Source organism: Hyperoodon ampullatus (assembly GCF_949752795.1).
Source record: "Hyperoodon ampullatus genome assembly, chromosome: 1".
Taxonomy (NCBI): Eukaryota; Metazoa; Chordata; class Mammalia; order Artiodactyla; family Ziphiidae; genus Hyperoodon; species Hyperoodon ampullatus.
In genome coordinates, this window is record NC_136914.1 from 175,961,350 (window position 1) to 175,981,113 (window position 19,764).

The 19,764-nt window shown below is 39.6% G+C and overlaps 1 protein-coding gene across 4 annotated transcripts in view; it reads right to left on the bottom strand.

Moving 5' to 3' along the window:
- The window catches only part of PPARGC1A (PPARG coactivator 1 alpha), a gene marked incomplete at both ends in the record, with an annotated part of 680,253 nt that overhangs the window by 290,831 nt on the left and 369,658 nt on the right, over window positions 1-19,764 (bottom strand). For 2 of the 4 annotated variants that reach the window (XM_079700907.1, XM_079700906.1), the window contains one exon: window positions 12,696-12,764. The exons of the other annotated variants lie outside the window; for them this stretch is intronic. In XM_079700907.1, the coding sequence (XP_079557033.1) occupies window positions 12,696-12,764 (69 nt within the window). Of the gene's footprint in view, window positions 1-12,695; window positions 12,765-19,764 lie in introns of those variants that run through there. 4 annotated transcript variants of the gene reach the window in all.

Consider the following 19,764-nt stretch of genomic DNA (forward strand, 5'->3'; position numbering starts at 1 on the left):
TCTTTGCTCTTTCTGGATACCTTCAGCATGTTCACCTATTTTCCATTCTACTTCTCACCCTCATCTTCTAAGATACTTAGCACATCCAATTCCTGAGCATTTCCAAAATTTGGCAATGCCAAACAGCCTGCTGTTTGCTGATTTCTCCCCCTGAAAGCTAAAATTTCACTATTATTTTAATGCCGTGCCAAGTCAGTTACTAGTTGTTTATTCTCTTTCAAGCCTTCAGACTCCAGTAGACAGTTCTTCACCAATGTCATCTCCTCTTTCATTCTCTTTGTCTTTCATTGTTTAAACCTTTTTTATGTCTTTATTGTCTTTTGCTGGGTTTCAGTTACCATATTTAATCCAAAGTATATTGTCCATGGTTTTCACTTAATATTCTATCAAAAGCATTCTCTCCCTACAGTAAATATGGAAAACACAATTTCTGATGGCAGTATCATAGTGTGTTTGACCAGCAACCTAGAACTGGAAATTTACAATGGGCCAAACTTTTATTATTATAAACAACATCAAAATAAACATCCTTTTACATGAAGTTTTATCTTTGTCACTGATAACTTCCTTAAGATCTATTTCTATAATCACATTCAGTCAAGTTTTTAAATAATTTTAAGCTATTGATACATATTATATAGTTGATTTCTAGAAAGGTGGCAATATTTCACACTCTCCCCCAAAAGGCAGAGGTAGTAGTTACATGGGATTCATTCCACCATCACCAACATCATCACCAACATAATTGTTTCTCAAAATCTTTACCAGTTGTGTCTCACTGTTGTTTTAATTTGAATTCCTCTACTGACAAGTATGATTACAATTTTTTCATGTATTTATTGGTAACATTTATCTCTTGTTAGTTGTTCTTGGATCAAACTCATTTTTTTTCAAGTGGAATATTAGGTTATTTCTTATTTATAATCTCTTAATTTGTTAAAGATATCAAGTCATTTAGACTAGACTTGTCAAAATATTTTTCCATTTTATTATTTGTTGGGTTTTTGTTTATTACATTTCTGACATAGAGAATTTTTAAATTTTTACATAATCAAAATTATCACTCTCTTTCTTTAAGCCTAGAAAGCCTTATCATTTCAGAATCGGATAAATATTACCCTATATTTTCTCCTTTCATTTGTATTTTTTACATTTTACTCTTTCTCCCTGGAATTTAATATGTAGTTGTTTCTCCTATTATTAGTTAACCAGGTGGCTCAACACCATTTATTGCATAATTGTCAGCTCTTCAACTAATATGTAATCTAGCCTTGACCACATCCACCTCCTAAAACTCTTTTTTTTACTAGAGTCTGTTTCTGGTCTACTTCAACCCCATTTGTCTGTTGATTCTTACTCCAGAGCATCCTGTTTTAATTACCATAACTTTACAGTACATTACAATATCTACTAGAGAAAAGCCTGCTTTACTGTTCTTGTTTGGAAATATTTTTTAGCTCTTTCATTCTATTTACTCTTCAAGATTACTTGAAGATTACATTCTATTTACTCTTTAGATTACTTGGTCAAGTTTCCAGAAAACAACAGCAGCAAAATAATTTCGACTAGAATTACATTAAAAATGTATATTCATTTGAGAGGAGCTAACATGTTGACAGTATTCATTCCTCCTTTCTAAGAAAATGACTCCTTTCCCATCTATCCAAGTCTCCTTTTATGTCTCCTGCTAAAATTTTACTGTTTTCTTCATACAGAATTACTCAATGAGTTTATTTTTAGATAGTTTATATTTTAGTGCTATTTTGAATGATTTTAATCTTCATATTTTCTAACTGGTTATCACTACTACACCAGAAAGCTATTAATTTTTGTATATTTGTTTTCTGTTGAATCAACTAACTCTCATTTTTTAAAATAATTTTCCAGTTTTTCTAAATATCTTTGCTTTCCCATATAGACAATAATTTTAGCTGATAACATACTTTTTTGTCTCTTTTTTCTATGTCTTACTTCTGTCCCATATATGAGTAAATTGGCATAAATGGGATTGTGAACAGCATTGTCATAATCCTGGTCTTAATGGAAACACCATGCTAGCCACTTTGCCAAAGGATTTAGGTATGTTATTTCCTTTAATTTTCATAATCATTTCAGAGTAAAGTTACTATTGTAATCTCATTTTAAAGGTAGCAAAACTGAGGCTTTAAAGCAGAAATATATCCAAAGTTATCCAACTAGTCAATGGCAAAGCAGAATTCAACTTTACACTGGTTTGACTTCAGAGCTTATGTTTGTGTATAACTAATATTATATTCCAGAATTTCAAGTATGAGTTAGTGATAGGAGTTTTTATGGATGACTAGAAGATTTTTTTAAAATTTTTGATTGAAAAAGGAGATGGGAGAGAGAAGAGTGGATTGATTTTAGGCAGATGAAACATAGACATAAAAAGTACAATAACAGTGCAAGAAAAGAGCAACATAAGATGTTTCTCCACAGCTCCTCAAGTTACGTGTGAACACCAAAACCAATTACTAACAAAAATAGTATATTTCAAACACCACTGAATCTAAGAGTTCATTATTATTCCCACAAAAATAACAAAAGCTGTACTGTGTAACCTCCTGACCATTTCAGTTTTCAAAAATTTCTAAAGAAAACATTTAGTTTCATTAGTTCAGATGTTTGCTTCGCTGAAATTTTGATTCATCCAAAAGGTGGGATTGAGGTGATCCATGCTATTTAAGTCACATCTTGGCAAGGAGCTAAGTTGCAGGAGCTGGTGTGTCTCCTTCTCCAATGTGAAAAAAAAAAAGGCATCTAGCAATGTTCAAAATAAAGTCTTTAGAGTGTGACACAAAATTATGTATCTCTGCAGCATATCCCCAGATAGTGGTAACTGTGTAATAGCCCTCCTGGACTCCCACCACTGCGAGAAGCCCACGCCTGAAGCCTGAGGAGCAGCATGGAGAAACATGAACATCTTGCTTTCTCACCAGACATTTTCATTGTTGGGTTGGGGAGGGGAACTCTTCCTCAGAAATGATTACATAAAAGTTTTTAGCTTTAAATGTCACCCTTTTTTAGGAAGGGGACAATTGATTGAGGTTAACTAAGTATTAATTTAATAACAATTTTTTACAAGCTTCTGGAAAGCTTACCCTTGGCCAGTAAAGAGAGAGGTAGCTGGATCTGAGCACACAAGCGCAGGACTGTACTTCGACTCAGGTTCTAGTCCTGGTTCTGCTGGGCAAGGCTCTTAAACCTGTCAGCCCTCAGTTTATACATTTGACGATTGGTTATAATAACACGGTTGCCATTTCCTTCATAGGGCTTCTATGAGATTGAAAAAGGAGTATAAATGGATATGTGCTTTTGAAAACTGAAATACACTTGACATGTATAAGGAAAGATCCAACAGTTTCCAGGACGCGCTCCCTATAGAGCAGTCCTATTTATCGCTCACCCGAACTCCTCTGAAAAAGACAAACGGTCATCAACAGTAATGGAGTTCTGCAGAGAGCCAGCCTGTTTCCATTTCGATTCAAAGCCCTGGAGGCAGCAAACTTTCAATCCAGGCACTACCCCAGAGTCTCCAGTAAATTTGTCTGTTTCCCCAATATATGTGGTGAGCATTTGACCAGAAGCATCAGGCTGTGTCTGATCAGATTAGCCTATCAGGCGGAGATAATTACCATTTAAAGGCTAAAGGAGAAATGACCTATTTTACACGGACTTTGTGAGAGGCGCTAGGGAGAGATGCTGCGTGATCCCAGGACTACTTGGTAACTTAGCTTTGGTCACCACGTGGCTCCGTCTTCCCCTCAGTCCCTTTGGCCAGTCATTTCTTTATACACTGTACAGTGGCTCCGTGTACTGGGGACTGAACTTAAATTGAGCTTGAGACAGGGGCCATGGAGTGATTGAGGAGTGAATTAGATAGAAAATTGCAGCTTTTGCACCCTAAGTGAGAATCACTACATTCAACCAGCTGGTACAAATTGAGTATTTCTCACTTCTTTCGACATTTTTTCAACAGGGGAACTTGATGTAAAACACATTTGTCTCTTTAGAGTCCAGAGCTGCTTTTTCCCCCTCAACCTTCTTTTAAGATCTGCCCTTTACAGCTCGAATGTTCTGTAGCCAACGTCAGCGTGGATTGTGACCTATGTAAGCCAATGCTCAAGAAAGAGTTCGAGAAGGGAAGAGTCTAAGACATAAAGTCAATGTTCATTGGGCCCCCATCAGAATAATCAGCCGTGAATGTGGCACACAGGAGCACAGGAAGCCGAATGTAAAAGGCAAAGACACCACAGGGAGAATTTGTTTCTCGAATTGGTTTTTTGGGTTTTACACAAAACTACTCCCTTCCCAAGAGGTGCTCGAAATTGAGTCAAATTTGAAAAGTGTAAAATCCCTGGATGCATTTATTAGCATGTGTTCATTCATGCATAAGCACAATTGGTTGTCCTTGAACAGGCAGATGAGGGCACTGGTTATACACAGCGAACTTGATTTCAACACACATGACTTAAGCCTGCCCCGTGCCTGGTACTATGCTAGACCCTGAGAGAAATAGGAAAATGAATAAGATTCAGATTCTGGCCTCTAGGGATTGATACATAACTCTGATCCAAGACAATGCAAGAAAACTCCTAGAAGAGAGACATCAAATGCTGTGGCAGCCTCCCTAACACATCTACAGCTTTTTAAAATAAAGCCCCATGAGCATGGATTAGGCTAAGGATATGGAAAATGCCTCAGCAAGGCCTCCTGCTCCATTCACAACCTGAAGCTACCCAGATGAAAGAGCCTCTCCCAGCATCACTGCCCATCACACCCCCTGACACAACAAGCCACCCTCCATCTTTCAAACATGTGCCAAATGTCTATGCTTCTAATTCTTTGTTCACAAGCCTCCCTCTGACCAGAGTGCCTTTTCACCCTCTTTACCACCTAGAAAGCCCTTACTCTTCCCCTAAGATCCAACTCAGTCATCTGTAGGGTGAAAATGAACAAGGAGGTGTCATCCCAAGGTCTCTCACAGCCTTTTATGTCAACGATATGTGAATTTAAGACGTGAGTCCAACAGTCCACCTTCCTTGAACCATGAAGCCATTCCTGATGCCCTGGGGCATGATTCCTCTTGCACCTCCGAACCTGCATCCCACATGCTCAAACTGCTACCAGAGCATCGAACACACTGAACTGTCATTAACTATTTATTAGTTCATCCTTCCAAGTAGAGTGGGTTCAACTAGAGGGCAGGATCTCCATCTTATTTCATTTTTATTTTCTTTAACAAGGAGTTACATGACCATAACTATGTGTCGACCACTATTTTTAAGTGCGTTACATGTATTTATCCATTTAATCCTCACAACAAACCAATGAGATAGATTATTGATACTATCGCTATCTCATTTGGCCCATGAAGGACGTGAGACATAGAGTTTAAGTAACATGCTCAAGGTCACACAGCTGGTAAGTAGTGATCCATGATACGAGCCTGGCTCTTAGTGATACCTCATGCTGTTTTTACTTATCTTTGTACCCTCAGGACTTTGCCCAGAGGTCTAGTATTTAGAACGTGGAGCTCAATAAATGTGCAGCAGCTGATTAAATAAATGAGCAGATGACTGCTACAGGTTAGCCCTGGCTAGATCCTCTTGAAAAGTTCTAGACTATAGAAGCTAAAGGTAATTAGTGTATATATATATACACTAATATGTATAAAATGGATAACTAATACGAACCTGCTGTATATAAAAAAAAAAGAAGCTAAAGGTAATGAGAGGATTTGGAGAAGCTTCACAGAAACTCAAGAAGATGGAAATGAAGAATTATACCTAAGGATTTAAGTTGCTTAGCCTTGAGAAGCAAAAGCTGAAGGCTGCTTTCATAATGATCTTCAAGGCCAGGAAGGCTGATTCCTGAGGACAGCGACTGAGCTGTTTTTCTCCACCTCCAGGGAGGATGAAGGAGCAGATATTGTCCTCAGCTGCAATGGGAGCGGTTTAAATCCACCGCAATGAAGAATTCCCTTAGCTTAAGAATCATTTGTTAGACCTAGGGATGAGTTATGGACAGAAGCTATAGAAGGTCATCTGTCTTCAGCACTTTGGACTTGCTTCTGCTCAGAGTGAGGAACACAGAGGGTGAAAACAAACAATGACATGTCATCTCAAGGTCTCTTTGAGTCTTATAAATCGATGACATTTGAATCTAAGAAATATGTCACTTTACCTTCCTGGACCAAATGAATGAATGAATGAATGAGTTCCAAATAATTTAAAAGGCAACAAAAAACTATAACCAGCAGAAAAAGAGGTCTTCTCAAACATACTACTGTGCCAGAAATGTAACAATAGAAGAAAAACAGAACTTGTTTTCTGAGAAACCTAAACTCTTACAGTTTCTACATTCAAACCATTTCTTGCTAGGTCCATCATACTCCTGACATAAAGTTAGAACTGGTCAGTCTATATCCTCGGGTACTGCTTTTACCCTATCATCACAATTTGCTCATTTGATAGATGACATTAGTATCTTGAAGCAGATTTCTCTAAATATCACGTAAACTCAAAATACGAGCCACTATTCCATCGATACCAATGTAAGGTGTATCCAACATAAAGAAATCAATCCTTTCCTGAGAGGAGGAAACAACCTCACACATACTTTTTTCCCTTCCTACATGGAAACTGAAACATAAAATTGCAATGGAATTGGAAGGGAAGGTAGAGAGTAACACGAAACTATTTTTGTATTTGGTATTATTTCAAAGATACAATTCTACTTTATTTTCTATTATTAGAGATAAAAATCTTACATTCTGTCTAATGCTTTACATTAGACAAATTCTTTTAAACACACATTATTTTACCTGGGAAGTGGGTATTTTGTCTTGTTTACAGAGGAGGAAACATCTCAGAAGAGGGACTTGCCTGAGGTCACACATCTAAGTCCAGTTGCCCTTCCCCAGTCAGGCCCTCTAGTTTCCAGGCCTATCATCTCCCATACATCATGGACTGCTGGGCACTGGACTGGCCTTGCTAGAGGCCTCCTTCACCATATGCAATCTCTTTTGGGAGCTATGAAGTTGGCCTGTCCCACCTTGAGAAACTCAGGCCAATAACCTTAGGAGACCCATTGAACCCAGAGACACATACAAGAGACTGTTCTATCGGCCCCGAGTAGAGCATATCCACCACCAGTGAAGCAGCAGAGCCCGGATTCTAACTCAGGGTTTCACTACTTGCAAATTGCACTCCTTAAAAAACCCAGCTCAAATGTCATCTACTCTGTGAACTCATCCCTGGCCCCTAGCTCCATGCAAATGGACATAATCCTAAGTGCTTTGAAGCTCTGGATCCAGGCTGCTTTGGCCTAGGCTCCATGGACTGGTTAAGTGATCTTAACCTCTCTGAAACTTCCTCACCTACACCATGAGGATACAACTCATATCTCTCTAACGCTGTGATGGTGAAGATTCTGTGAGTTAATATGACAAATGCTTAAAACAGCTCTTGGCACAAAGTAAGCTCTTGGTAATTGTTCAATATTCTTGATATTATTACCTTCTCTGGGTTTTCTGAGTCCTCACGAGGTTTTGTTTATCTTTCTGGTATAAAACACTATATTATTCATATTTCTTATAACTCTCCTCCACTATTTTGTTAGTTATTACCCAGCCCATCATGAGCCGAGAGACCACCTTCTTTTCTGGCAATCTCTTTTCAGGTGATGTCCCTGATATCCACTTAGCCATCCTAAAGAGTCACTGGACTCTCCACACCCTCATTCCCTGCATCAATCGGTCACCAAATCCAGAGGCCCCTGTCCTCTAGATTTTTCGGAATCTACCCCTCCATCTCTATCTTATTTCCACAGTCCTGCCAGCCCTCATTTAAAGTGGTGAAGCAGCTCCTTAACTGGGTTTCTGCCCTCTAGTCTTGTTACAGTCTAATTTATCTTCCACACTGAAGCCAGAAGGATGTCTTTACAAAATGGTGATCCCTATCTTATGCCTCTGTTTAAAGCCCATCGATGGCTCTCCACTGCTGTTTGAAGCTGTTTGGTCTAACCATGCAGGGACTGTCTCCTTCCTGCCCCTTCAGACTCATCTGCATCACTCCTGCCTCACCCTGAAAGGCTGGCACCAGAAGACAACTGGCTCCTCCTGCCTCTGATACGTTCTTTATTTTGGCCTAAACACTCTTCCGAGTTCTTTGTCTGGCTTAAGTCCTTCTCTTTGTTTAATTAGCACCAGTATCACCCCCTCCATGGAGCCCCTTAGACGGATCAGAGGCCACTCCTCAGTGCTTCCATGATACACTGAGCGTTTTGTGGCTATTCTATAATCATGATGACCTGCTGTGCTCTCCCCACCATGACCTCAAGTTCAAGGGCAATGTCTCCTGTCACTGTCTCACTCACATAAGTATGGATGTGCTTTGCACACAGTACCTATTCAAAAAAATGCTAAATGGCTGATCTCATTAAATAGGTAATAGATCCAGATGACACATATAGTGCACACTATGGGGCACTAAACAGTACTTAGTTGAAGGGTTCTTCTAAGGGCTTTTCATGAATTGACTCATTTAATCCTCACACAACCTTAGAACGTAGCTGGGATAATTATCTCTATCTTATAGGTGAGGAAACTGAAGCACAGAGAGGTTAGAAATGTTACCAGTGTGACATAGTTAGAAATTGATGACACCAAGGTTGGAACCCAGAAGTCTGACTCTAGATCCCATGTTCTTAACCCTGGTGCCATTGTTCCTGTCAGATATGGGTAGCATGATAAATAAAGATATCTAAACAGACACAGATAACATATTCTAGTTCCAATTCTACAGGTGGGAAAGTTTCGACATTGGAATTTCATGGAGAAGCAATCCAGGAAAACGGAAGAAAGCTAAACAGGGAGATTACCATCTTTGCTACTCACTAACCAGCAGTAGAACTCAGCGCAGTCAGCCTTGCTCAGCCTTGGTTCTTCAAGTGTCAAATCAGGGCTTTGGGGCAACATTACACCTTAGCTTTTTTCCAGATCAAATTTGCAATTCCCTTCAGTTAGGCAAACATCATCAGGGTTAAGTGTGTGTCAGGCTCAGTGCTAAGGGCAGAGACACAGAGTCAAACAAGATGTGTCTCTGCCCTTGAGGAATTTGTCTTCTTGTGGGGGAGATGGACACAGGCAGACAACATTGACAGAGGAGTTCACAATGGCCACACCACTATTACATTGGTTATTTTCAAGGGAACCACCCCAAGATAAAACATTACCCAGAAATTAGCCATTTGCCCCTCCATAATGTCTTTCAACTGACCATTGCCCAGAGCAATGAAGCACTGGTATCTCCTCCCATCCTCTCTCCAATGCCCCACTCAAGCATAATCACCTCGGTCTACAAGTGAAGAAGCAAAGTTGCTGCCTTAAGTAAGTTTGCTAGTAGCCTGATGGTTACCTGGTGGCTGAAGCCCCTGCCATCTTGGTTCCCAGATTCTCCCAGAGCTGAAGCGGGCCATGGGCAACAGGAGCATTAACTCAGACACAGCTACTGCTGGTTTTCCAGTACAGGTTATAAGCTTAAAAGGATTTTTAGATTTACAGTTGATTCTAGAAATTGCATCTAGCTCATTTTCAACTCCATGGGTAAGCTGGTTCATTTAAGGCAAACAGCATCCAATTAAAATACATTCTGGAGAAATGAGTGAGCAAGGCATTTTTGCCCAACTCTTAATTTATTTACAAAAAAAAAAAAAAAAAACTATCGGGATTTCTCAAGGACCGAATCCCATCACATCACTGTGAGATGAGATAGTTAAAGTATGTATGATCAAAATGTAATTTGAATATACAATCTGAGAGGCAGCCTTGTATAAGAGTACAGGATTTGGGGCCCGTCTGAGTGGGCTCACATCTCTTTTCATCATCTCAGTAGGTATGTAACCTTGAACATGTTCCTCAGTTTCCTTGAGCTGAGCCTCAGTTTCCCCATCTGTATAAGATGAATAAATAATATCTGTCAGAGTACTTGTAAGAATGAGAAATGCAGCTTAGTGTCTGGTAGATAGTAAGGGTTAAAAAAATCAACTATTAAAAAACATTTTATTAAAGTCTTAATGATTCAGAGATTGATTATTCCATTAGAAGATCGTCACGCTTTTTCCCTTTCTTTCTCTTTCTTCCTGCCTGCCCACGTCACAGCTGCTCATATGCTATTATTCCATGAGATAAAAAATGAGATAAAATTCAATTCAAATGGTACAGCAAAGTGGGAAGAGCACAGGCACTGGAGTCAAATAGGACTGGACCTGAATACTGGATGGCTTTGGACAGGTTAGGTCTTAATTTCTTCATCTGTAAAAGGGGGTAATCATATGTACCTTCTAGGCTTCTTAGGAATGTTGGAGTGTGTGTGTGTGGACAAAATATTTAAACTAGGAACATGAAATCCAAATGTTTCTGTAAGAAATCATGTGTCCTATCAACAGTAGCGTCCCATATACCTTTAGGTTAGTCATTTCCCAAAAGGCAGATAATGAAAATGCTCTCTCTGCTCCTTGCCTCCAAAGATGCAATCCTGTTCAACACACACACACACACACACACACACACACACACACACACACACACCTGGCACTGTGATTGGTAAATAGTAGTTAGTTAGGTAAAGAAGTATGGAATCAGTTTCTACAAGAAATGTAGTACTAAAGCTAAATTAAAGTTTCAGTATCAATCATAGTTTGTTTTTAAATTGTCCCCAGCTCCATCACTACCATGGAGGGTCAAAAGAAGTCACTCTCATGACAAAGGTCTTACATCTAATGCCATCAGATTTTATTGCCTCCTTTAGGGGCAGCTTAAGTATCAGCTGAAGTGGGGTGACTCCGTGCATGTGGAGACCCAGCATGGCAACACAGATGGCTGTACAGTGTGGGCAGCAGGCAGGCCTCACTGGGGGTAGAGCGCCAGAAGCAGAGTAGCAGGGGCTGACACACCGTGATACACAATGCCATGCATGGCCAAGAGTCAGGGAGGGTCAAATGGGAGCCTGGGATGTCCTTCCCATAACCGTGACCTCCAGGAGCTACAGGGAGAGCTTCGGTTACCATAATGGAAATGGCAAGGGTCAACTTGAACACAATCACATCGTTGGAGGCAAGGAGCGGAGAGAACATTTTCATTATCTGCCTGTTGGGAAATGACTAAGCTAAAGGTTCATGGGACGCTACCATTGATAGGGCACATCCTTTTTACAGAAACATTTGGATTTCATGTTCCTAGTTTAAATATTTTGTCCACAGAGATCTCTGAGTCATCTCCTCACATGCTTCCTTCCTTCATCCTCCTTTGAAATGAAGACTATATATAAGATGCCAACTCTCTAAAGGAAAACACATAAACAAAAGACAAAAATCCAAAAGTCACATCAATATACCATAAAATATCTGGATATTTGTTTAGAACCCCTGGGGACCTACCACATGACATTCTCAAAGTAGCATGCAGAGATTTATTTGTATGCCTTCCTGCTTCCTAAATAACTCTCCCACTCAAAGTGGAAGGACTCCAATTTCATGACAGGCTGGAGGAGGTTTTTTTCTGAAGCTCCTTACTTAACATCACATGGCTTAGAACAGAACATACCTGTCAATATCTGTATTACATTTCACTGACATTTCAATAGCAAAGGAGACTCTTATGAAAAGTTTCCCTCCTTTTATAAAAACAGACAATTATTTTTAAAAATTGATGTTGAAAATCAACTCATCCTGAATCACCATTTTTGTAGGAAACTGTCTACTATAGACAAAATGGAAAATCACAGTTGCACTTTATCCAACACCACCCATAAGAAATGCTTCATGCACGGAAGTGTTCTTTTTCCATAAGGAGCAGCATTAGAAAAAAAAAAAAAAAAACCAAACCTCTGGCATCACTCTTCAATATTGTTGTCTAATTAAACGGCAATGGAGTGGATGTGTAAAAATATGCATTAGAGGTGTGTAATGTGTAATGTGAAGAAGAGTAATCAAAGCCATTCAACAGGATTTAGGAAGGGATTTCAGTTGGCAGCTTATGAGACAGGAGCATATAATTTTGCTAATTTGAAATAGGTATTGTAACGTATAAACATTATTGCTTTGCATATTTTAATGAAAACTGCCTCTACACCAAAATGAATCCTTTAGCTTGAACTTTCTGCATACCACAGAGCTTCTACCTATTATGAGTTCAGCATAAATAAGAAAGGCACACAAGCCGCATTAAAAGAATGGTCACCTCATTAAAATAGGTTAAAACCAAGCCCCTTATTCCAAGCTACTATAACACTATAAAGTAAGTCTGGTGACAGGTGTTGTATTAAATTTTTATGTTGCAATGAACTTGTACTCACACAAACCAAATCTTCATGCTTCCTTTGATATACACCTGCAACTTGTTAATTCAAGGGGCTTTATTAAGAAAGTATAAATTTAGCAACATCTATAGATTTGTAAAACTCTATTAGCTTGCTCAAGAATCTAGAGGAAATTCATTTGGAATCTTATTTGCATGGTTTACAAAGAAATGAAAACTAATGATGACTTTTCCCAAATGGATGTGTCTGCAGATAACGCGTTTGTGCAAACAGACTGATGTGAATTACCCAGACTTGGGCTAAAAGAGTTTAGAGAGAGCTCTGGGTCCGTCTGGGGCTGAGGACATCACTTACCTGCCAGCTCGCTTCTCGCTGAAGTCCTTTTTTCCAGTCTTCTTCCAGCCTGGGGGAGGTCTCATCCATTGCTGATGCTGCTTGCACAAACTGGATTCGCCAGTGGCTGTTACTCTTTCGTTGCAAGCCTTTACCAAAGCGGCAGCGAGGGCAGTTCAGGGGCAGACTGTCATGGAGAAAATGCCATGCCAGAGGATGAGGGATCAGGCAGGAAGAAGCCACACAGGAACAAATTTGGGATACACGGGGCTACCCTGACAGCTGCCAAATGGCCAGGCAGGAGGCCAGCTCAGCCATTGAGCATCCAGAGATTAGGAACAACCAAGCTCCAGGGCCAGTGGACAATGGGTCATTCTTATGTTTCTGGCATAGAGGTCAGAGGAGGGAGGTGTGAAGGCATGCTCTATGACCTAGAAATATGCATATCTATGTGTGCACCTGTCTTTTCCTCATCCCCAAACACACACACACACACACACACACACACACACACACACTCTCACAGCAGGATTTGCATTGTTCTGCAGGGTTGCATCAGTGGGCCGGAGTATCCTAGAAGAAATAAGCTACTTTACATAGAAGCAACACATTTCATTTGAGCACATCTCCCTCAACACCAGATGAATCACTCAGCAGCCAGTAAACATGAATAATAGCAAGTCCCTTTGGGGGAAAATAGACTTTTCCTATAGTTGAATCCTGAGTGTCTACAGTCTCTGGTTTCCCCCCTCTAGGAAGTTATGTGGCAGGCGTTTAAACTGAACATGGACCTCAACCCTTTACCCAAACCATTAGCCAAAATGGCCAGAGGCTTCAGTTTGGATGGACTCCTCAATATTTGGGGCTCAACGAAGCCAAACCCAACCAAACTCTGCCCTGTTCCATTACTATTTCTCACACAGAATGATACTCTCTCCTGCTATTCAAAACTGATCACCTACAGTTTTAAGAGAGGCGCTACTGCCAATGGCACCTGCTTCTTTCTGTTAAAACAGTGGTTATCAAACTTGGCTACACAACAGAATCAACTGGAAAGATTGTGAAAATACTGTTACAGGAGCCTCACCCCTAGAGATTCTGATTTAATTGGTCTAGGGTAGGGCCCAAGACACTGCTATATTTTTTTAAATCCCACTGGATGATTCTATTGAGTGCCCAGGATTAGAATCACAAAACTCAGTGCTGAGTATCATTTAAGGTTTCTCTAATCTAATCACTCAGCTGATGCCTGAATCCCCAAGATACTGCCAATACCCATGTGAACAATGTTCTTACCACCAATGACAGTAAACCCACTACTTCCCAAGACAGTCCAATTCCATGGTTGATTGTTCTGTCCCACAGTGAATTGATATCCTTTTCCCTGCAACTTCCATGGCTGTACTGTTTCTTAATTCCATAAAGAATACTAGAGCCTATTCTGTAGGACAACCTTTCAGAGATCCAAAGACAGTAGCAGCCCATGCCCTCAAACCACTGCTAAAGTATCTCTTTTCCAAGTTATATCTTGCTAGTTTCTTCAGCAAACCATGGAAGATGGTTTCAGGTAAACTCTCCATCCTGGATGCCAGCCTCAAAATATATTTCACTATCTCTAGTGATAGTGATTCTAATATTCCAGAAGTGATTGTAATATCCCCGCTATGGTCTATCATTGTACATAGAGCCTAATAATCACATGCCTTATTTTAAAAATCCTCACACTAACAACCAACATAATAATAGGAGCAGCCAGCATTTACTGAGCATGGACCTATACACCCGGTACTGCAAGCACTTTATTAACCTTACATCACTTATCCTTTATGAGTATACTGTGAAGTCATTATTTTGCTCCTGATTTACAGTGAAAAGTCCAAGACAGACAAAGATATTTGCCTAGGTGATGGGTCAGAGGTTAGCCCAGATGTGACCCCAAGGCTTGCGTTCTCCACCTCTACTTCATGTTAGTCAGTCCCTTTCACTGATGCAGTCCCAGGTCCCACTGGCTACTTTGACAACCACACCTCACTGATATGGGTTACAGTCAATTAGTACACTGAGGTTTGCTCTCATCTTCAGATTATATATGAACATGTTATGTAGGCTACAAATTGCCATACAGGCCTAACTTGACATTGGTATCCCTTTAATAATTACAAGACTATACCTTCCACCTCTAGCAAAGCAGAGAAATGCAAGATCGCTCCTTTACTTGCTCAGCTCCTCTCTTTTATCCATAATATTCAGATGCTTCTTCAGAGGTTACCCTGAAGGGTAAGAGAGAAAGGCCAGAGGAGAAAGGGTCCAGAAAATTTCCCCAGAGACTAGACTCAATGGAAGCCTCACCAATCACCTGTTCTTCCCCATTTCCTCTAAATTCTATCAAGAGCACTCCATAAGGAAAACTGGGGGCAATTAGTTTTACCATTTGAATCACATCATCTTCAAGGTAGCTGACTCAGTTCTTATGGAAGGCAGTACACAAAGTGGTTGAACAGATAGCCTTTGGAGTCAGACAGACCAAGGTGCGAGTAGCAGCTCCATTATTATCTGGTTCTATATCCCTAGGCAGGTCACCTAATACTTCTGAACCCTAGTTTCCATGTCTGTAAAAGGGAAGTATTATTGTCTCAAGCATATTATTGTTCATCAATATCTGATTCCCATTTGTCCCAGGGACACAGCAAGATGGCATTTCCTTTAACCCCCTAAAATTAGCCTTAATCACATGTCTTGTTTCGGCCAATAACATGTAAGAAAAGTGATGGCTATCACTTCTCAAGGGGAGACCTTAATCACCAGCTCTTGACTCCTAGCCAGCCCTTCCCCTACTGCAGTGATTGCATATGTTGATAAGACATGCCTTAACATCGAAGCAGACTAGAATGCTGAGCCAACTCATGGAGGACAGTTGTCCTGGAGAGTCACCTGGACCAACAACAGGCATTATGTGAACAAGAAATAAACCTCAGGGTTATTTGTTTCCACAGCATAACCTAGCCTACACTGACCAATACACTCTCCTTACGATAGAGTCATTATAAGAATCAAATGAAATAATCTCACTAGAGCATTATCATGAGCATCAAGTCTGCAATATTATTTTATTTTAAATAGATTCCGTTACAAGTCAGTCTGTTCTACCCACGTCCCACATAATCCACTATTTCCTCCTTCTTTTACAGCCTGGGTTTTTCCTGCTCATAAGATAGTAGCATTAAGTGTGGCAATTTCCATAGATGATGTAGAAATATGAATTTTAAAAAGGAAGGGTAAAAGTGTTCAATAATGCAGCGTCACTCTGTCTCGGAAAGCAAACTCAGAATAGCATGACTTTAATGCCACTTATCATTTAGCAAGGAAATTAATGAAAGCAAAATGAAGCCTCAAATACTAAATGTAGCTCAGTATGAATTCACTACTGATAAAATAAAGTACACGCCTTCAAAATGTAAACATAATGAGAACATACAGGAATATGGGAGCTTATTAAATAGCATAGCTTTTATTCATGATTCTTAAATCAAGCAATCAAAAAAGAATTCATTTTGTTTCTTTCTTTGTAAATATTTTCATTAAAGGAAGGTTCAACTATGAAAATAAAGTGTAAGGAAAGCATATATAACACGTTAGCCAAATTGCAACGCTGACATTTCAAGACACAAACTCAAACCTGCTTTGGGACACCACTGGGAGAGTCTTTTTTCTTAATGTTTTGCAAATGCAAATGCTATAAACTATGCCCTGTGTCATAAGTTGAATTGTGTCTTCTCAAAAAGACAGGATGGAATCCTACCCCTAGAACCTCAGAATGTGATCTTATTTGGACACAGGGTCTTTACACAGGTAATCAAGCTAAAACAAAGTCATTAGGGTGGGTCTTAATCCAACCTGACTGGTGTTCTCATAAAAAGGGGAAAATGTGGACACAAAGACAAATGCACACAGGTAGAAAGCCATGTGAAAATGAAGGCAGAGATTGGGGTGATGCGTCTACATGCCAAGGATTGCTGGAAAATCACTATTTTTCCTTCAATATAAGCAGCTTATTGAGAATATGCTAACTAATAAGAAATAGAAAGAGTTCTAGAATTTGTAACATTTTCCTTAAGGAAAAGTTATATAAAAAAATTAAAAAGGAGGGCTTCCCTGGTGGCGCAGTGGTTGAGAGTCCGCCTGCCGATGCAGGGGACACGGGTTCATGCCCCGGTCTGGGAAGATCCCACATGCCGCAGAGCGGCTGGGCCCGTGAGCCATGGCCGCTGAGCCTGCGCATCCGGAGCCTGTGCTCTGCAACAGGAGAGGCCACAACAGTGAGAGGCCCGCATACCGCAAAAAAATAATAATAATAAATAAATAATTTTATAAAAGGAAACATCTGTACAAAATGCGTCAGTCCTCCCTTGATTTTAAGGAAAATTCCTTTAACTTATAGAATAAATATGGGTTAATATTTCATTTTTAAGAATCAAAGGACTAGAAAATAAAGAGAGTTTTCTAAGTGACTTAAGCCATACATTCCACAGAGTTCTATGATGGCAGAACATGACACTTTAACCTGCTCTATGGGAGGCAGGTATTTGGTCTAGAGGAGAAAATGAAAGAAAGCCTGGGTGGGGAGAGCAGGGGGACATTGATGAAAATAAGTACAGAGTCAAGGAGTCCCCAGGTGTGGAAGGAACTGATGGTCTTTCACCCACTAATAGGATTTTGTACACACTTTCACTTAACACCTGGGCTAGAATTTTTATGAGTTCCTACCATCCATTTTATTATACATTCTCACTTTAAATCCATTCTCAATGAAATTTTCCAAGACGTTTTCCCACAAACTTTTACTTCTGTTTTTGCTCTCTTTTTTTTATTAGAAGCTAAGAGTAAGGTGTTTACCTTCAGAACTTTGCTTCACAGAAAAACTACAATAATGTATCAAATCCACAACACCAGAGGTGCCTGTGTATTAACTCTCACAAAACAAAATAAATACAAACAAACAAAAACAGGTGTCATAAGAGTGATAAATCTGAAAAGGATGAACTTTGGTAGTGTAGTCATAATTTGGAAAGAAAAAAAATAGAACATTGGTTTCCAGTTCACTGTTTCACTGGAATAATTAATGCTAATCATTCCCTCTGTAAAATATCTAAACCGAACTACAGTGATGCCCACAGGACATTGGACAATAAAGCACTGTGGCTAGGAGAATATTCTCTTGTGCACCTATGTGCTTTGGCTCCCATGTGGCTGAGTTGTATGCTTATCAAGATTCATTTGTGTTTGTTCCCAGTCCTATTTATACCAGTTGTGCCTGTTAATGTAATTACATAATATAGCTATAAAATATGAGTTTCAATGGAAAGGGAGCTATTGCTTTCATGAAACTAGTCAAATGCTTTGGAAAGACCCAATAAAGAAAAGTTGCTTTAAAAATATTGTCGCTGTAGGGGCAGGTATTATAAAGGTCTGCACAGATTCTACTCAGGTTACTGGGCACTGCCTTAAAATTCGTAATTCACTTTAAAAACACTGAAACTGGAATTTGTAGAGGTTCCTCTAGGGATATAGCTTACACACACAAAAAAAAGACTCCAAAATTCCACTCTGTGGACCCCTACTTAGAGAAAAGGCCTTAGCTCCACAGCAATACACTGGTGAATAAATGTGCATTTATGGATTTTAAGCAAAAGTCAAATTTTTGTGTAGGTATATGATTTATGATCCCCCAACTTAATCAACTTACATGATTAATCAGTCAACAACCATTTTCAATCATGGAATAAGAAGGTAAACTAGAAAGGACCTTTTCTTAACCGACTCCTAGTGAACAGAGATAGAAAGCAATAGACTCAAATATTTAAACCAAGAAACAGAATCCATTTCAATAACTAAACCTACTTATATCGCTTAAGTGAGAAACAGCCTGGCTATAACTATAAACATTAATCATTGTATAAATCTGAGCCACGTAGACTCCTATTAATTAGTGCATAGCATCCCCATGTCTTCCTATAACCGTGTAATAATACCAACTGCCTATCATCGAAAGGATTTAGTAGACTTTTATTGATGGAAATCAGATGATTTCATCCACAGTGTCTGAATCACTTTGATATGTTTGAGCCCGAAGCAAAATAATGTAATAAAAAGCAACATACAGATGAGAACCTCATATGAATCTGTCGCTGACTTGAGAAGAATCAAATCTAAGTCTGACCAGGTGAAGATATTCCATACATCATCCTTCCAACTCAATATAAAAATAATATTTCTCCTTCCAGTATGTTTATATACTGTTCCTGACTTTGTGAGATCCTGGACATCGAGAGAGCCCGTAGACACAGAGCGTTGCCTTAGCAAATGGTACGCAGAGCAGAGATGAATTACAGAATACTTCCTTGAAAGAGATTACTTTAAAGACTATCTGAAAGTCATAAGCCCCCAGAAGTCATAACCAACGGACTCATGAGTAGAGTGGGAAGGTAGATCTTATGAGTAGGATGAATGAATGAGAAATAGGCTATGTGGTAGGCTGGAAACATCATTCCCTCTTCCTCCCCACCCCCCGAAAAGGGTCCTCCAGTAGACTGCCATGGGGCTAAAATTCCACCAGTCATATCTTTTGATTTTAAAAACTTTTCTGTCACTGTCTATGAAATTGCACACACTCCTAGGAGGGGCCACCTAAAGCTTTATCTCCTAACACTTTGTCACAAGTTATTTTTCAGTTCAGCTTAGAGAGTAAGACTCTTTGCAACCAGGCAAGAAATGAAGATGGAGGCCAGAGGAACCTCAGAAGAGGAGAAGGGCTTAGAACCGAAGAAGTGAGGGATTGCCAGAGCCCCTCAGGCACAAATAACTTTAAGAAATATAAATTCAAAAACTCATGAAAATTGACTTCACTAACCACCAGATTCTTGGAAGATTATTAAAAGCTATCCAATTGGTTTAGGGATTTGTAACATACACCTAGGTTCTCATTGCCGTTAAAAAATAGAACGTTGGAAAAATATAATGCTGATATAACTTGGTGGGGGCAGGAAGGGGGTTCATCTCTCCCTCTTCATTTACTCCTAATACTAACATCTGA